Genomic DNA, 19,410 nt, shown 5'->3' on the forward strand with positions numbered 1-19,410 from the left:
TGAAACTTGGAATCATACGAATTACGAAGGCATTCTGAAAAGTAATAACTTAGATTTTTTTGTGTAAACTCCTAACCCTTGTAAAATAAAAACAAACATTATTAATAATCTACATCTTTATTCTTCATGCCTACATATTGACAGCCCTCAGCTGCTTGAGTGCTCCAAATTGTAGTGTGTAACATGGCATGTAACGTAACTTGTGTTGGTGGATGAGAAACAGTGTGCTGTAATTGAGCTTCGAATTCGAAGAAAAAACACACACACACGGAGCACCCTTTCCTTCAGCATAACAGTGCCAGACCAGACATGAACACTACAACATCCGCAACAATCAAATGCCTTTAGTTCAATGTCATCAATCGTCCTCCATACACTCCCAACTTGGTCCCCTCCAATTTTCATCCGTTCCAACAAAACTTAAAGAATAACTTAGATGACTTCACTTTGATAGTGACGATGAATATAAACAGAGTTGAGGTTGTGGCTCTATCAACAAAGTCAAGCATTCTACAGTGACAGTATCAACAAACTCGTCTCTCACTGGGAGAAATGTGTTTATTGCCAGGGTGATTTTGTTGAGAATGTAGACATGAAGAATAAAGATGTAGACTGTTAATATTTGTTTTATTTAAAAGGCTTTTAATAGTTTTTACGTAAAACATTCGGAGGGATTACTTTTCAGCCATACAATGTGAATAAATGCTAGCACAAACTGGTAGTGTCTGAGGAGTATTGTCAGGCCAACGTTTAAACTGGGCTATGCAGGGCATTGTGTACAGACATGCAGCTTGCACCAGTGTTCCACTTGTAACAACAGACCGCTACAGCCTCCTCTCCCTGTTTCTAGAACGTAAACATGACTATGCTGCCATCCTGGCCAGGTAATCAGGATGCTTTGCCAGGAAATACATTGCACAGCCAATACAATAAACAGGTTGTAAATTTATAAGCTCGTAAAATGTAAATGCTGTTACTCAAAAAAATTAAGATTACGAAAGGAAACTGTACAGCTGGGTGATCACCAAACAAATAATTAAGAAGCTTGTAATTGCACAGCACATGAAAACACTACAAAGCAGTACCAATACAATAAAGAAATTTCTTAAATGTGAGGATAATTACAGCAGAGGCTATAAATCTGTGCTGAAACCCAACCATTACACAATGATATATATAGATTCTTTTGCCAGTATGAATGGAAAGTGAGAAAAAAGTCACAGATATACCGTTAGGGGAGAGAAGGAGCCACTAATTAAAACTTTGTGGCTCTTTTATTATCATTTCAATATCTGACTAATTGAGTCATTCTAATTTGCATAATCATTTGCAGATTGATTACAACTTCATGTGTACATCCATGCATGAGGAAGCCTTTGTAAGGAGGTGGCTTGACTGAAGTTCAGAGAGTGAGGAAAGAGTGAGACAGTGATATCATGAGGAAACCGATCTCTCTCTTACTGGGTGAGATGTTATTGAAATGAAATGAAGGCAGGTGAAATAGGAGTCCAGAGAATCTTAAAAATTCATTTAGAATAACTGTTTTCCAGAGTGATGTTCGTTCCAAAGCCATAAATGTGGCTAATCAACAACAACCAGCACTTATTGAGAATCTGCTTTATATTAGTGAATAACTTGATAAAGTGTGCAGTCATCCAAATTATGCACTAAACAAACATAAATCTGATATCTCGCTGTGGAATACATTAAGTACTATTACAAAGCATGGGGGATGTGCTATTTCTTTGCATCAGAATCATCCTAGTGACCTAAAATGCAATGTGGCAGAGCTTCAATGACTGTTGATAGTACAGTCTCTCAACTGTCACAGTGTGGCAAAATTTACTGCTTGATGTCAACAAACTTTTCAGTTTCTTCCTCCCTCCCCCCTTTTTTCCCCCTTTCTTTCTGTTGTACCAGATATAGTCATGCATACACAATGGAAAACCATGAACATAAGGACAATGGCTAGACACCATGTGCAATAGGTATTGCATAATACGGTATGTTGGTGGCATAAAATGTGAACTTTTTGGATGACTCAGAATTTGCATTCATTGAAATGGTTTAATTTAACTGCAAAATGCTCTCACTTTTTAGCATACGAATTAAAGCAAAGTAAAATATACATGCATAATAAATGCCAAATTAATAATTTCTTCAGAGAAAAATTCTGTGACTGAAGATGTTTTACTGTGTGTTCTGGTTTGTTCCAATTTTATTTTATAGTTCATCGACCCTTTCAAAAGATAAAAAAATGGTAATGATCCAAGATTATCTTGGTTTAATTACTCTAAATAAAGCAATCAACACAGCTGAAATAGTTGAACAATTTACAAGTTATGACAGCATGGTACTTCATAAACAGTTACACAAACCATTTTCTTTATCCTGATACAACTTCACACTCGCTGATTTTCATGTGACATTCTGGCTACCTCGTCCACCAAGTTTAATCACTCCTTAATATGTCAGATTCCAGCAAACAATTTAGTCTAACCTATAATGAGTATTTTTCTACTTCTTTCCTCAAATTCATGAGTTTCATTGTAGATCTTGTTGAGTCTATTATTGTTTTTGGACAGTAACCTAGAGAAAAAACTGAAAGATTCTATTTCTTTGTAAGAGTGGGACCACTAACCACACACAGCTAATCAAGACAGATATAAAGAACTTTTTCGCTGAATTTGTTAATCTATGTGCCACATGCCTGAAAAATATAAAAACAATCAGCACTTCTTTGCACATTAATGAACACTGTCAAATGTATCACGTTACTGTCTGCCAATAATAAAAGGGTTACATGTTAGACTCCTGTTTCATTAACCTCTAATTACTACAGTTTTGCCACTACAGCTAATACGTTTCTCTCCAAAAAAATGTTTGAGCATTAGACATAGACAGCAAGTCCACTTAAGTGTAAGTCTTAAAATGGAAATCATGTTTGAAAACAATGTCAGATATTTATTAAAGACAACAATGTACAAATAATTTTATTGGAGTTAATATCAACAATGTCTTCTTGACTTTACTCGACTGAAGTTTGACGACTAGTTCGGTCAGCTGTTGAGTATTTATTTAGCTACCATCTTATCCAAGGAGGCTGATTTGTTTCATGTAACGGAATAAATGTTAAATTAACAGGTATATTAATCACAGCATAATTTCTGTTCAGACGTTCAAGTGTCCTTCGTATCACATGCCTAGAAAACAAAACAAACAAGTAGTAAATTTTTGATGGTCGTACAGAAAACTTTAATAAAATTATAAAGACAGAAATATTGTACTCTGTTTGATTGTGCATATATTTGTAAATATATTACACATAAACAGTTGCAAATCTTTTGTTTATCATCACACAGATATAATACAAAAGAGTGATAGCTTTGGAAAGCTCCAAGATATATCACTGCACCGTTGGTTTAGTATCTAGTGATCTACTCAACAGCACTTTCATTCGACAAACCATTACAGAACATCATCCTGACAAATTCAAAAAAGAGATCACTCATGGTTTTGCTTGATGGGCCATTCCATCATTCTCCAGGAATGATTCAGGACCATGTTTGAAAGCATTAGCCACCTGATTAGAAATACACGTCCAGTTTTCACTCCAACAGATTGTTGTAACCCAAATAGAACATTTGCTTTCGTGTGCAACCTTATGATAGGGACAAGTGATAATATTCCTAATCATCTTTTGTTTTCCTCATCAAAAGTTATGGGTTTCTTCATTAAGATTTTCAAATACACACTATTACTGGTGACCCAGGGTCATACATATTCACTGGAGTCATATTCAGATGCTGCCCCCCCCCCCCCCCCCCCCATCTCCTTACCACATGTTTGAGTTAAACACGACAATTCACAGAAACAAAATTCTGAGGCAGGATGACTGTTGGATATTTGAGACTAGTTTTAGAAACGATACCACTATTCTGTGCCAGAAGTGTAATAGGACATCTTGAATATATCATCATACATGTGTTATTCTGTTAATTCCATTATTATCCACAGATGAGAAACTCTGTCAGCAGGTATATGGAGATCAGTATTTTAACTTCTGCCTTAATTTTGCTTCTCTCACTGTGATAAAGAGCGAATTCACATAACCACATTACCCACAGTTAGAACTCCATGAACAAAAGTCTCCCCTGGCCGACTCATGACTCAACTTTAAACTAAGTTTTTGAAAAGGCAAATGAATTTACATTTCCTCCCACATTCTTTCACACACAAAGTACTGGACATCATAAAATATGTAACAAAACTATCTTTTATATTATTTGACCCATGCACATTGATTCTGAGAAAAATCATTTTGTAAATTAAAGAAAACATTATTCCTCCTTAATAACAAAATTAAAGGCTTCCTGTGTTTCCACTTTTTACACAACCTAAGTAAAATTTTATTTGTTTACTCACCCATTTTTTCCTAATAAGAAAGCAGCTGGTATATGAGCTTCCCTATGTGTCTTGTCATCAATCATTTCTATAAAAACACCATCATTCTCTTCATCATAATCAGCAATAATCACTGCTGTTGCACCAGCCTCTTCTGCTTTTATAGTTTTGCTCAAAAAAGAGCATTCCCTGAAGAAAATAAAACAAACTTTATCTTCAGATACTTTCAAATCTTGCTTTGGACACCCATGAAAGAGTACAAAAAAGTAGTACAATAAATGAGCAATGAGTGGTGCAGGGCTGACCTTTTATCTACAAATAAAATAAAAACAGAAGAAATTTACTTCAACCTGGAGACACATAAACATGTCAAATTACTGGAATTGCTTGTTTATAAAAAAACTTACACAGTATAAAGATAGTAAAGACAATTCTGGCACAATCAAAATAATTTAAGAGTAGAGGAGACCACTCACTGAATAGTAGAAGTGTAGAGCCATCGAGAAGCACACACAAAAAGAAAATGAAAATTTTGCTAGTGCTTGGGAGAAAGCCTTTGGTGAGCTTTTTAATGTGGCTAACTCTTCTGTGTTTCACAGGTTCTCCTCATTACGGCAATATTTTTAAATCCTTTCCGCTCCCTACTGGCTGCCTGTTTGTCCCATACATTTTGTCACAGTCACTGTTGCAAATATTAATCCCACAAAGTACTATCAATAGTTCAAGTTCCCTGTCCGACAAATCTCGAAAAGCTTTATATATAATAGTCGATATTATTGTCGACATATACCGTATTTACTCGAATCTAAGCCGCACTTTTTTTCCGGTTTTCGTAATCCAAAAAACAGCCTGCGGCTTAGAATCGAGTGCAAAGCAAGCGGAAGTTATGAAAAATGTTGGTACGTGCCATCACAACTAACTTCTGCCGACGAATATATGTAGCGCTACGCAGGCATGCTTTGTAGGCACAAAGATAAATACTGGCGCCAAAACCTCTGCGTCGGTAAATAAATTAAAAAAAAAAAAAAAACAAAAAAAAGTGGAAGACAAGCTTTTCTTCTCCGCCGTGAGTTGCGACCACTGCATTTTCATACATTATCCAACAAAGTAAATACAAATTCCGTTTTGTTCATCTTCGAATGTAGCACAATTTCAGTGTACTACGAAAATCTGACTGGCAAGACTGTTTGGGATGTTTGTCAATATGGCCAACTCTACGTTCTGAATTTTTTCCTATCTGTGAGAAGAGATGGTTGCTAATAGAAACCTGATGAAATCTGAATCACATATAGTATTCTGTTCAACATAAGAATAATACGAATATAAACATTTTGCCATGTACTCTTTCGTGTTTGCTGCTATCTCATTTAAATCCTGTCTGCCTAATAAACTACGAAACTAGAGTGAGACAACAGCAAACGCGGAAGAATATACATATTGTGTCATGTTTATATTCGTATTATTCTTATGCCTAATAGTGATACAGTCAGAAATGAAGCACGGCAAGTGACTAGATTTTTAAATCTAAGATGACTCTAATTTCAGTGCAGAATTTGATGTAATAAAGAAGCGGCCGCAAAGATTTTCAAACGGAGAAAATTTTCGCCTAACTCTCGTTCAGAACATGTTCTATCATACACAGTCTATTATTTGATTCTTGTTGATCATTATCAAAGAAAGCAGCAGTGTAAGTAACAACAAATAGCAGTCTCTTGCCACTGTTTCGCTAATGAGACGATTCCTCTCTTTTTTTTTTTTAATTGTACGCGGCGGTAGCGCGCACAAAAGCAAGCCATGCCGCGAGCCGCGCAGGCCGTAGACACGCACTATCAGAATGTGACAAACAATGCATGACACAGTGCAGTAATGCATTTTCAGCTTAAGAGTGACGCAAACACCTATAACAAGAAAACGGCACTTATCAGATCAAAGCAAAATAAGCAATCGATTCAAACCAGACAAAGCACGTGAAAAGGAAGGGTACCCATATAAATACGGACGGAGCGCCTGACGCATAGCAATGGCTACGTGGTAAAGCTTAACTGCTAAGCTTACGACTCGAACCAAAATACTGTAGCTGTGTCGTCATTCATTCGACCTAAATTGTGTCTCATATTACAATGGACCAACATTGTCTCGATTTGGAGGTGCGGCCTAAAACTTTTCTCTCCCCTTGAATGTCGAGTCTCAAATTTCAGGTGCGGCTTAGATTCGGGAAATTTCTTTTTTCCTTTGTTTTGAGTCTCATTTTTCAGGTGCGGCTTAGATTCGAGTGCGGCTTAGATTCGAGTAAATACAGTAGTCTTTTTCAGTGTGTGCTTCTACAGAAAGCAGACAGTTTAGCTAAAGGGAATGCAAGGAGCAGATAAAGATTGACATAGCCTCTGTGTGCAGAGGGAGCAAGAATGTTTACTTGTTTCTTGGACAGTACTGGCAACACACGGATGCACTCGCCTCATACCGATTAGCAGCTATCATACAAATAACGCACAGAAGGAACAAAGACTCATGGAAGAATTTTATAGAGATGTTCATGTTTAAATATGTTAAGTACATTATTTATTTCTCAATTGACTTGCACAACACAAGAACATTTCACAACACTTCAAAATGGTTCTTTTGCTTATGAACAATAAGTGGATTGTTCAGAGAAACAGCAGCAGACTAATTAAGTCTGAGGTTATGAATTAAATCAATTCTGATCATGATCGCAAAGTGCATTTTAAATCTGCACAGGAAGATAAATGACTGCAGAGTTCTGAAGCTTCTGTAACTAAATACTTGTAGGACACACAAACATATATGTGCTAATTTGGTAAATTTCATTGTGATTATATTTGTGTATTATATGCAATGAACAAACAAACTGTTTTGTTTAGATTACATTAGATTCATTATCAGTTACGCACACACACTGAAATGGGGAGATACTCAGAGGTGCAGAACATGCCAGAAAACATAATATAACCCATTTTTGAATCTACGCCACAAATGAGATTTATTACATGCTTTTGCATTCTAAATAATTTCTCTCGGTTTGTGGAGTTGCCCTGAAATATGATACTATATGACATAACAGACAAAAAGTAAGTAAAATATGCCACTTTTTTTATATTTATATCTTCACTGTCACTCGTTCCAAGAAAATATGACATAGTTGTGCAGTTGAACTTTACTGCTACTAAACCCTCCTTTAAAATCATAACCAGATATTGGTATTTTCCCTTAAAATATTTATTAAATGTTGGTCGCCCTTGAAATTCTATTATAAACTACCAGTGAGTCATCTATCCTTGAACAAGCATATCACAGAAGTGTGGTTCAAACGTACATCATGCTACTCAACTGATGACTTTTTTAACATTGAGACAAGAGATACACAATAAGTAGCTGACAACTACATTATTTAATTGCACACATAAAAAATCTACTCACCAAGTAAACACACACATAAAAGACAGTTGTACTTGGCAAGCTTTTGGATCCAGTGGCTCTTCCTTCAGGCAGAAGGGTTGAAAAGAAAGGAAGAGGTGTGAAGGAAAAGGACTTGAGAGATCTAGGAAATGGGATAGATTTCAGGAAAGTCACCCACAACTGTGGGTCAGGGGAGACTTACCTACAGGATGAGAAGGAAAGACTGATTGTTGGGGACTGCATCGGACGAGATTTGAAAACCTGAGAGCTTAAAGGTGGACTACAGTGTAATATGTGGACAATATGCATGAGTTAAGACAGTGAAAAATTGATAGGAAAGACAATGAAATACATAGAAAACTAAAATGGGGTGAAGAAAAAAGTAGTGACAGTGAAGACATGCTGAGATGGAAGAAATATGTTTTGCCAGTTACAGGAATATTATAGGTGGTGGTAGGAAGGTGCATAGGGCAAGTCTTGCAGCAGGGACTCACAGGGTTAGGAGCCATAGGGTTGGAAGATGGGTGCAGAAGAAGTGTAGGGTCTGACAAAAATATTGCAGAGATTGGGAGGGCGACAAAAAGCTATTCTAGATGTGGTGGGAAAAATTCCATATGGAATGGATCTCACTTCAGGGCTTGATTTTAGGAAATCATGGCCCTTTCGAATTAGCTGCTTAACACATTCCAGACCGGGATAATACTGAATCACCAATGGTGTGGTCCAAAGCTGTTTTTTGGAGGGATCAGAAATACCAGGATTGGATGTGATGTCTCAGGAAATCTGCTTGTGGGGTGATTACGTGCAGTGAAGGTTGAGGTGAGAATTGTGGCGTATTGCCGTAAAGAGTCTGCATCTGAACAAATATGTTTGCCTCTGATGCCAAGGCTGTATGGGAGGGAATGTTTGACATTAAAACCTCACACCACTTACAAAGACTAACACTTCAATCCATAGAACTTCTCACCCCATTCAAACCATGCACCCCCACCTTTTACCTTCTTCCAAAGATCCACAAACCCTATCACCCTGGCCATCCTATAGTTGTTGGCTTCAAAGCACCCACCAAACGTATATCTACCTTAGTTGATCAACACCTGCAACCCATAGTACATAGACTCCCCTCCTACATCAAAGATACCAACCATATCCTAGATCATCTAAAATCTGTGCCTGTCCCACACCCTCCATACACTTTGACTGTCACCACTAGTGCCCCCTCCATCTATACCAACATTCCCCACATACATGGTCTGTCTGCTGCTGAACATTTCCTCAGTCAGCAACCACCTGATTCCAAACCTGACATCATTCCTACTCACCTTAATCGACTTTATACTTACCAACAACTACTTTACCTTTGAAGGGCAGACATATAAACAGATCATGGATATGGCCATGAGAACCAGGATGGCTCCTTCCCATGCCAACCTCTTCATGGGTCACTTGGAGGGCACTTTCCTGTGATCTGAAAAATCTTCAGCCTCTGCTTTGGTTTAGGTACATTGATGACATCTTTACCATATGGACCCATGGTGAGGCTGACCTGCTAAAATTCCTGGAATCTCTGAATACCTTCTCCCAATTAAATTTCCACATGCTCCTATTCCAAATCCCATGCCACTTTCCTTGATGTTGATCTCGTCCTCACCAAAGGCCAGCTACACACTTCCGTCCACATTACACCTACCAACAGCACTTACATTTTGACAGTCGACATCCTTTCCATGTCAAACATTCCCTCCCATACAGCATTGGCATCCAAGGAAAACATATTTGCTTGGATGCAGACTCTTTACAATAATACACCACCATTCTTATCTCAGCCTTCACTGCACATAATTACACCACCAGCCTAATTAAAAAGCAGATTTCCTGGACCATCACATCCAATCCTGGTACTGCTGATCCCTTCAAAAAACCACTCCGGACCACACCATTGGTGACTCAGTATCATCCTGGTCTGGAATGTGTTAATCGACTAATTCGACAGGGCCATGACTTCCTAAAATCATGCCCAGAAATGAGATCCATTCTGTCTGAAATTTTTCTCACCACACCTAGAATAGCTTTCCATTGCCCTCCCAGTCTCCGCAATATTCTTGTCAGACCCTACACTCCTTCTGCACCCATCTCCCTTTATGTTAATTTCTTCCACCTCAGCATTTCTTCACTGTAACTACTCTTTGCTTCACTCCGGTTTAGTTTTCTACATCTTTCATTGTCTTTCCCGCCCATTTTTCACTGTCTCCCTCCCATTACACAACACACTTAGCTTATTAATTCATGCATGACGTCTGCATATTATCCTGCCTTCCACCTTTAAGCTCTCAGGTTTTCTTATCTTGTCCAACGCAGTCCCCTACAATCAGTCTTTCCTTCTCATTCCATACAAGAAGTCTCCCCTGACCTGCAGTTCTGGGTGACTTTACCGAAATATACCCCTTTTCCTAGATCTCTCCAGTCCTTTTCCTTCACCCCTCTTTCTTCCTTTTCAACCCTTCTGCTTGAAGAAGTAGCCATTGGCTCCAAAAGCTTCCCAATTACAAACGTTTTTTGTGTATATGTTCTGCCGTTGCTTGGTGAGTAGCTTTTTTATCTATCCAATTAAATAATTTTGTCAATAATTGATTGTTTTTGATGATAACTACATTAGTACTATGTCTGTATGTGTTTGACAGTACTGCACCAGCAAAGATAGATTATTTGCATTGTTTTGTGCATGCATACTTAAGATAAAGCACAATTATGTATGACACTATTGTACATATTCTTTCATATGTATCTACTTGTTTTGTACATACATATTTATGCAAAACAATCATTCCTGCATTTTTAATGTATTGGATGCACTACAAAGCCAATTCCCTGTGAAGTATACTGAAAGCCAATAAAGTTTCTATTCTTTTTAAAAAGCGTAAAACTGAATACTAAAGTTAAGGGCAGGAGGGACAGGGAGAATTAGTTAGTTTATAGTACTGTGGCTTCAAAACTCATTACAATCTACCACTATATATTTATGATGAAGTTTTAATCTGTTAATATGGATAAACACAATCATTTTATAAAAATGCAGATTCTATTATCATTTGACTATTTATTTCCTACCCTCTTTCCACCAAAGCCACATTTCCTTCTATTTCTTCAGCGTTTGATGGCCAGCCGCAACCAGTAGCTGGATAAACAAGAACCAGGTCCACCCCCTGGCCAGCAAAGGATTGGTTCTGAAACAATAATCATATAAATCAGATGGGATGGCAACATGAAGAGCATACACTACAACTGTTAACTCTATTTACTATATGTTGACAGCAACAAAAAGGATATGAAATGTGATGAGCAATAAACTATTATTAAACTAACAACATTAAGTGACCAGAAAAAACGTCTAAATAAACATAAAACAAGCAATTGTTCAAGCTACCTTGCTGGAATGTCAAGAACAGATAATGCAGAGTCGAGGGGAAAATGTTTACATAGTGGCACAGCACAGATGCTCTACACATTTTGATTTTTGCTGAGAGTTTCTGACATTACTCAATTGTTCCAGGTGCAAATCAAGTTCAAAATGGCCCTAAGCACTATGGGTCTTAACATCTGAGGGCATCAGTCCTCTAGACTTAGAACTACTTAAACCTAACTAACCTAAGGACATCACACACATCCATGCCTGAGGCAGGATTTGAACCTGCGACCGAAGCAGCAGTGCAGTTCCAGACTGAAACACCTCGAACCGCTTGGCCACAGCGGCCGGCCACAAAACAAGTGACCAAATCAAACCGTGGAAGAGTCCACATTTGGTCTGCCTCAAAGATGATTAATTTCAAGTATTTCAGAAACAGATTTTCAAATTTAAAGATGAGAGTTTAGGGATTTGTTAAAACAAGCCTAGTCAATTGTGTTTTCAATTTTCACATATAACCACAATGACACAGACTGTTTTTTGTAACAATGCCCTAATTGGTATTCAAATAAATGTTGAAGGATAAATGTAAAAGGAAAAGTTTATACATAGCACAAAGCTTATTGTAAAACCATCTCTGACCACTGTAACACATTTGCATTACTACAGAACCTACATAAAATCACATTGCCAGTTAAACTTAATGTTGAGTACCAAACCTCATTCTTAAACTGCACTGGTAATTCCACTTCTCAGATTGGAAATACAGAAGCGTCCGATCCCGCCCATCTGCTCGACCCACGATGTCACCACAATTCCAATATGGCACATATAAAGTCGTTATGTACACATTACGAAGATGAAAATACATCGAAAAACACACACACACGTTCCACAAAAAGCCTAATGACACTAATGGGACAAGCGCGGAAAATGGGGGGGTTTTGGGTGGGGACAAACTAAATATAAACAAATTTAGACACGCACCCCCATACAAAACCACACAAAACGACAAAAAATGACATCACAAAACTCCCCAAATACCACTAAACACAATATCATCTGGAACCGGACACTTCCCTCGACCTATATAGCTCAACAGCAGCTCCCGATCCCATAAATTAGGATCAAACGCTTCCCTTGACCTATGTAGCTCAAATACGTCTCCCGATACCAATACCCACATTCACAGCCACACATTTCAATAAAACACTTCCCTTGACCCCAACACACAAACTAAAAACAAAAAAATAAAAACTTAGCACAAAAAAGTTCCGGAGCTGCAAACTAGGTTGGCCACCACAATCTTTCTCTCTCTCTCTCTCTCTCTCTATCTCTCTCTCTCTCTCTCTCTCTCTCTCTCTCACACACACACACACACACACACACACACACACACACACAAACCACCGAAAAAATACTCAACCAAAAGAAAGACCCGACCCACCCACACCTCAACCCCCCCTCCTCCAACCAACCCAACCTCCCCCCCTCACCCCAAAATAAAAAAAAAACATAAACAAAAACCAAATGCAACATAAAAAAATCTTAATCATACACTAAAACTCAACAAAAACTTCAACAAAATAGATCCTCCACAACTAAAACACAAACCAACACACTCCCTCCCCCCTTCCTCACAAACACTCTAACATGAAAGAAACCGCCCACCCCACCCTGAGCCACAGCCACCCACCCACCAACCCAAACCACCCTAACCAACCACTTTCGGCCTATACATTTTACTAACAGCCCTTAAAAAAACCCGAAAAACACAATAGCCCTCAGGGACACTCGTCCACCAACAGTACTCATCTAAATGAAGGGTGGAAGGGCGCCTCTTCCCCCCCCCCCCCAAAAATAACTGATTTAACAGCCCCTCCACGTCCCCTCTATTGTATTTGTACAAGCTCCCGTCTCATAATTTTTGAACTCTAAACTATGATTAAGGACTAAATGATGGAATCCCCTCTCACCCAACCCCCTATATGAAGAAAATGCATCTGAAACTACTGTGGACCCCGGTTCTATGTACTCCTCAATTAACCCCACTGATTCTGCCTTAGACCTCCCTCCCACAACCCTAAAAACACTTTCAGAACACCCACCTCCCGGAACAACAGCCCCCCCCCCCCCACACCCAGAGACCAACCACAGACCACAGACTTACCCCTCTCATACTTCCTTTTCCCAAACTGCGACTCATCCACCTCCACAACACCCCCCCCCCCCCAGCTTATCCCTGTACTTAATGAACTCAGAACACACTTCACGGCAAAAAGAAAACCAATCAAGCACACTCCTCTCACTCACACCAGTCTCATGCGCGCAAAAACTGTGTGGGGATCTATAACAAAAATGATAAGTCACCATTACAATCTCGTGCATACCCAACCTAGACTTCTCAAACCAGGAACTGCGCCGTATGGAACGCCAAATGTCGTCTTTCGACAGCGCCACATATAACCGTCCCTAGTCCGATACACCGGAACTTTAGCCAACTTCATTTCTTCGCCACAAATAGAGCATTTCACAATCTCAGCAATTGAACAGAAAAGATGCAAAAACTTGATCAGTTCCAAAGGAGTGTTCCCCATCATATCCCTCAGACATGCACAGTTAATTTTATCTGTCATATTCATTACTGAACAAAAACAACAACCGATTAATTTTACTAAAATTACCACATGACGTACAGCGAACAACACTAAATTAACCTTCACACAAAACCACTAAATCATTAACTCACTGAGGAATTCCACTACAAACACAGCCGACACTAGAACAATTCTGGATAATGAGCAAGAGCAAACTGAGCCCATTACACCACACAAACGAAAACCCTGAACATACCACCAGAGGGCACAACAAACCACAACACGACGACATCTAGAAACACGTCACACGCACAAACCAAACTCTGTGCCGTCATGACGTCACACACCACCACACCCATACGTCACGGGTCAAAGCCGACGCGTTGGATCAGACGCTCCTGTCGACCCCTCAGATTAATAATAGCACAAGATGGAACGAAGATTTGCATCTGAAATGATGTATCAAGAAGAAGCATCAAGGGAATCTGTCTGGAGACTGAAATGAACATGTACGGGGTAAGGAAAAAATCCCTGACCTTATACTGTTGCAAAGCGCATCTACAATTACTGAAAACCATTAAAAATGTTAGTGGACGTGTGTAATTTGTTTACAAGACAGTCTGCATAAAATAATCACCATTCATATTCTTAATATAAATATCAGCATTATAAGTTACGAACAACTTCACTCCTCATCTATATAATGATTACTTGATTACTGAAATTCTTTTAATTATGGAAACACACTACATACCATCAAATATGAGAGAGAGAGAGAGAGGGGGGGGGAGGGGGGGGGGGAGAGGAAGATAGGTAAAACAGTTGTACAAAAATAATAAAATGGAGTGAGGTGAGGGAGCTGTGTCAGCCAAATTCAAAGGCACAATATTTCAAAAAGCTGACATCTTGTCATCTTTAGAGGTTCCTAGGTTCCTGATGGCTGACTCATTTCTGTTGGGTGCCACCTTTAAATCTACCACCATCAGATGCAGGTTTCTGTTGGCGTGGCAACAATATGTCCTCATCCTCATATTCTTTAGTTGCCATCACAGGAGTGGATTTCCAAGTGGGCTCCTGCTGTGCTTGACCATGTTTAAGGCTACGACACATGTCTTGTCTTGCCTAGAAAATGGTTGTCTTTATTTATAAGTTTTTCATGTAGCTGAATCTCTGCAGACTCTTTTACCAATGCAGTCCCAGAAGGTGATAAGACTGTTGCAACAACTTGCTGCCATAGTAATTCATCACATGTCCTTGGGAGATACAGTGCCCTGCCACAGTGGACTTTGTGAACTGTCTGGGTGGCATTTATGAGCAGTGCATCTCCCGTGTACCATTTGGATAGTCTGGCCTACATTCATTTACTGCATTTTTAAGAAATGTGGTGTAGTATCTGTCTCCGGGGTCCTAGGTCATCCTTGACTGATCCCAACAAGGCTTTTGTATTGGCTGGTGAGCAGAACACACACTTGACATTATGCTTATGGTGTAACTTCCAGGTACAAGATGCCCTAAGACCCAAGAAGCCAAGGCCACAGACTGCTGTGGATGATGAGAAACCTGTTGCAATAGTGATTATCCCGTATGTCAGGAACAAATCAGCAAAAATCCGAAGAATACTACAAAAACATAATGTCAAGTGCACATTCCACCCTGCATCCAAGATGCAAGCCTTCCTGGGATCAGTAAAGGATTACCTAAGTCTCCAGAAACCAGGATTCTACTGCATTTCTTGACTGTATAAAAGTGTATGTAGGCCAGACTATCAGGACATTACAGGGGAGATCAAATGGTTCAAATGGCTCTGAGCACTATGGGACTTAACTTCTGAGGTCATCAGTCCCCTAGAACTTAGAACTACTTAAACCTAACTAACCTAAGGACATCACACACATCCATGCCCGAGGCAGGATTCGAACCTGCAACCGTAGCGGTCGCGGGGTTCCAGACTGAAGCGCCTAGAACCGCTCGGCCACATCACAGGGGAGATCCAGAGAGTATAAAAGTGACACAGACAACAAACAGTTGACAAAGTCTGCTGTAACAGAGCACTCCATCACCCAGGGACATGGGAAGGATTACTACAGCACCAAGTTGTTGCAACAGTCTATCACCATCTGGACTGCACTCTGAAAGAGGCTGCAGAGATCTGGCTGCACGAGGAACTTATAAAGAAAGACAGCAGTTTTCAATTAAACATCGCCTGGGTCCCAACCTTGAGCATGGTCAAAGCACAGTTGCACTCTTTGTGGAAATCAACTCCTGTCAAGGCAACTGAAGAAGACAAGGATGTACTGTTGCCAAACCAGCAGAGACCTGCATCCAACGGTACGGGAAATGGGGGCAGCAGATTGAGTCTTGGCGGTGTTTCCCTAGCATTGCAGCACGTCTGCACCCACAGCAGCCAGCTAGAGCCCACAGGCAGTATGACGGATATAAAAGTAGTACCCAGCAGAAGTCTTTCAGTTACCAGGGAAGACTGAATATGCCAAAAGTTGACTTGTCAAAATATCACACCTTCTGGATGATACCACACAGCTGAGAAATATTCTAAATCTTTCTACGCTTGGAAAATCTTAAAGCCCATATATTTCTAATTGTTTTTTCTGTATAATCAGTAGTTTTGACATGTTACTTGCATTTTCCCCCAAAATAAATCTGTATCTTAAAACTGATTTAAAACATAAGTGGTACACAATCTTTCTCGTTCTCATGTTTGTTCAATACAAACAACACAGGGATTGTACACACTAAACTACTTAGTTTATTTGGCAAATAGTTTGTAAGTGCCTCAGGAGAGATTTTTATCCAGACGTATCCAAGGAATTTGTTGTGATCTGTTTCCTGCAGCTCCTGATTTTATGAATAATTTGAAGCTTATTTGTTTGTGATTATTTAGTCCTAAACAGCACAATTTGCATTTCTTCAGAGTTTAATTCTAAGTCATTTAAATGAAACTATGTCTAAATTATTTAAAGTATTTATGAAGTTTGGTGGTGATTGCTCCATATGTTCTACTTTGATCAACACCATGATACCATCTATGAATAGTGTTGCAAGAGAATTTGCAAGCAAGTTATTTACACAGAAGAGAAAAACAACTGGATCCAGAATTGAACCTTGTGGGGCACCTGATGAAATACTTTTGTGAGAAATGATATCCATTATTTGAGACTACATCAATCCATTGCTTTCAGTTTGACAAACATCAGCTGATCTGCTCTGAAATACTTTCCATAGTTTCTAGTTTACAGTCTAGTGGAGACTGGTTCACACCATCAAACGCCTTTTATAAGTCCACAGAAAACTCCTGCCGCTTTTTTAATTTTTTTAAGCGCAGCCATTGTTTTCCACAAAGCCATTAACCACTTACATAGTTGTTTTGTTTTTATGCGAACCACACTGATCTTTTTGCAATTACATTTAACTTTTGTATGAAATTTTGTACGCCAACCTGTTTAGCAACAACTTTTTGGAACACTTTTGAAAACACAGGAGAAAAAGTTATTTCCCACATCCTCTTTCAAGCCATACTTGTATCGAAACTTCCTGGCAGATTAAAACTGTGTGACAGGCCGAGACTTGAACTCAGGATCTTTGCCTTTCACAGGCAAGCACTCTACCAACTGAGTTACCCCAGTGAGAGTCATGACTCATCCTTACAGATTTACTTCCACTAGTACATCACCTCCTACCTTCCAAACTTCCCAGAAATTCTACTACAAAACTAGCAAGACCAGCAGTCCTGGAAGAAAGGATATTGTGGAGACATAGGTAGCCACAGCCTGAGGGATGTCTCCACAATGAAATTTTCACTCTGCAGCAAAGTGTACTGCTAATATGAATTACTATTTGAAAGGTGTAATGACATACATTTTATTTATGGGATAAAAGTATTCAAAAGATTGATCATTAGAAAATAAATGGCTCACAGTCATTAAACATGTACTATAAATCACTTGTGTACATTATCCTACAGTTAAAATATTCTACCTGATCTTTGTGTAGTTCAAATGGTATCAAAATCATGACTCTTGGCTTGAATACAATAATTGAGCATAAGTGATGAAGGTAAAGACATATGTGCCAAGCCTGCAGCTGAGTTTCCACAATGTTCCTGAAGAAATAGGCATTATACAATACTCTAATTGTTATGTTTACAAACATAAGGAAAATGTTCACAGCAACTATGAAGCTGAGGGAAACAATTTTTTGGCAGTTGAGTTCACTGCCACCCTGTCCCCAAGAAACATTGCCATTTGTCATTGAGAACTACATGCAAGTTCTTTCAGCACTCACTGAATTCATATCCAAAAAGAATTATACTGTTTGAATTTGACTGTAATTTAACAAGCTGGCAGATGATATTCTGTAAGTTTCTGCATGTGTTTCACATGATTTATGTTTTAACACATGTTAATGGCTGTTGAGATTCTATACGGTACATTTAAAGATGATTGTTCTGATGACTTGAACTTAAAAATTTAATACAACTAAATTTAAACATAAAATGCTAATTTCAGTGCGCGATTGTCAATAATCGAATAGGATTAGGGCAGGTTATGGATTAAATGACAATAACAATTTTTTAATAAAAAAAAGATTATGATCCGATATTTGATGTGTTCCTTGGAGAAAGTTATCAAAACATTTCCTAAGATATAACAGAAAGGAACCAAATGTAAATATGCAAAATGAAATCATGAAAGAAAAGGTGCATTCTCATTCTACTTTGCTTCTGTCTGAAGATATTTGGCTTATACGCCGGCGACAAAATTTACTGCTTACCAGTGGGATGCCAAAATCTTTCGCTGGACGTATTTTGTATGTATAAGCCAATTCCTCTGGTTCAATAACTTCAAAGAAAATGTCAAAGTCAAAATTATCGAGATTTTCGAGGAGAGGACCCGTACTTTCAACTGGAAAATAATTCCAATGCCATCAGACAACCAGAACACCTATTTGCAAATAATGGTGTAACACAACTAAATATTTCCTACTGCAGTCTGAATAACCCAATTCGTAAACATTCAAATTTGTTGCTCACCGAAGAAGTCAACACTTGGTAAACATCCTGGCCACAGCACAGTTAACGCAAAAAACAACACAGAATGCTGTGAAATAATGTTCCGGAGCATCATACGCGGTACACTATTTCACTGTTTATCTGCCGCAAATGATACTCACTGACAAACTTAATTACGCGTTAAGACACGCATCCCTTAACCTTAGCCCTTTCTCACAGTTAAAATACACGTCATCGATAATGCCAATGGCAAGGAAAAATCGTGTGAAATTCGTTTTGGGGTGGAATTCTTGACACTTATGAAATTGTGTGACAAGAAAGAAAATTCATTTTATCACATGTCCCCTGATATTTTTCCATTTCATGTTTTTAAAGCTTCACATTGCTTTCACCTCGCAATTTCTTTGCTGAAGATAGCACACTGAGCGCACCTGCGAAACTGAGAGGAACTGCGAAGGTCATTGTCTTATTGAAAAATCAATTTGAATTAATTTGACGTTGAATAATTTCACAGCGAATGTCGTTCAGTGTAGAGAAGTAAAATTCAAGTCGTATCTTTATACTAC

General features: G+C 38.7%; 1 protein-coding gene across 1 annotated transcript; it reads right to left on the reverse strand.

The window, feature by feature from the left end:
* Window positions 1-2,938: 2,938 nt before the first annotated feature.
* Window positions 2,939-19,278, reverse strand: LOC126188150 (PRADC1-like protein). Its single transcript, XM_049929653.1, has 5 exons — window positions 18,866-19,278; window positions 18,607-18,737; window positions 10,927-11,042; window positions 4,426-4,593; window positions 2,939-3,203 (listed from the first exon to the last, which is right to left on the reverse strand). The coding sequence occupies exons 1-5, from the start codon at window positions 18,957-18,959 to the stop codon at window positions 3,083-3,085; spliced, it is 630 nt and encodes a 209-aa protein (XP_049785610.1). The 5' UTR covers window positions 18,960-19,278; the 3' UTR covers window positions 2,939-3,082.
* Between the last annotated feature and the right edge of the window lie 132 nt (window positions 19,279-19,410).

This window comes from Schistocerca cancellata, chromosome 5 (genome assembly GCF_023864275.1).
Source record: "Schistocerca cancellata isolate TAMUIC-IGC-003103 chromosome 5, iqSchCanc2.1, whole genome shotgun sequence".
In the NCBI taxonomy this organism is placed as follows: domain Eukaryota; kingdom Metazoa; phylum Arthropoda; class Insecta; order Orthoptera; family Acrididae; genus Schistocerca; species Schistocerca cancellata.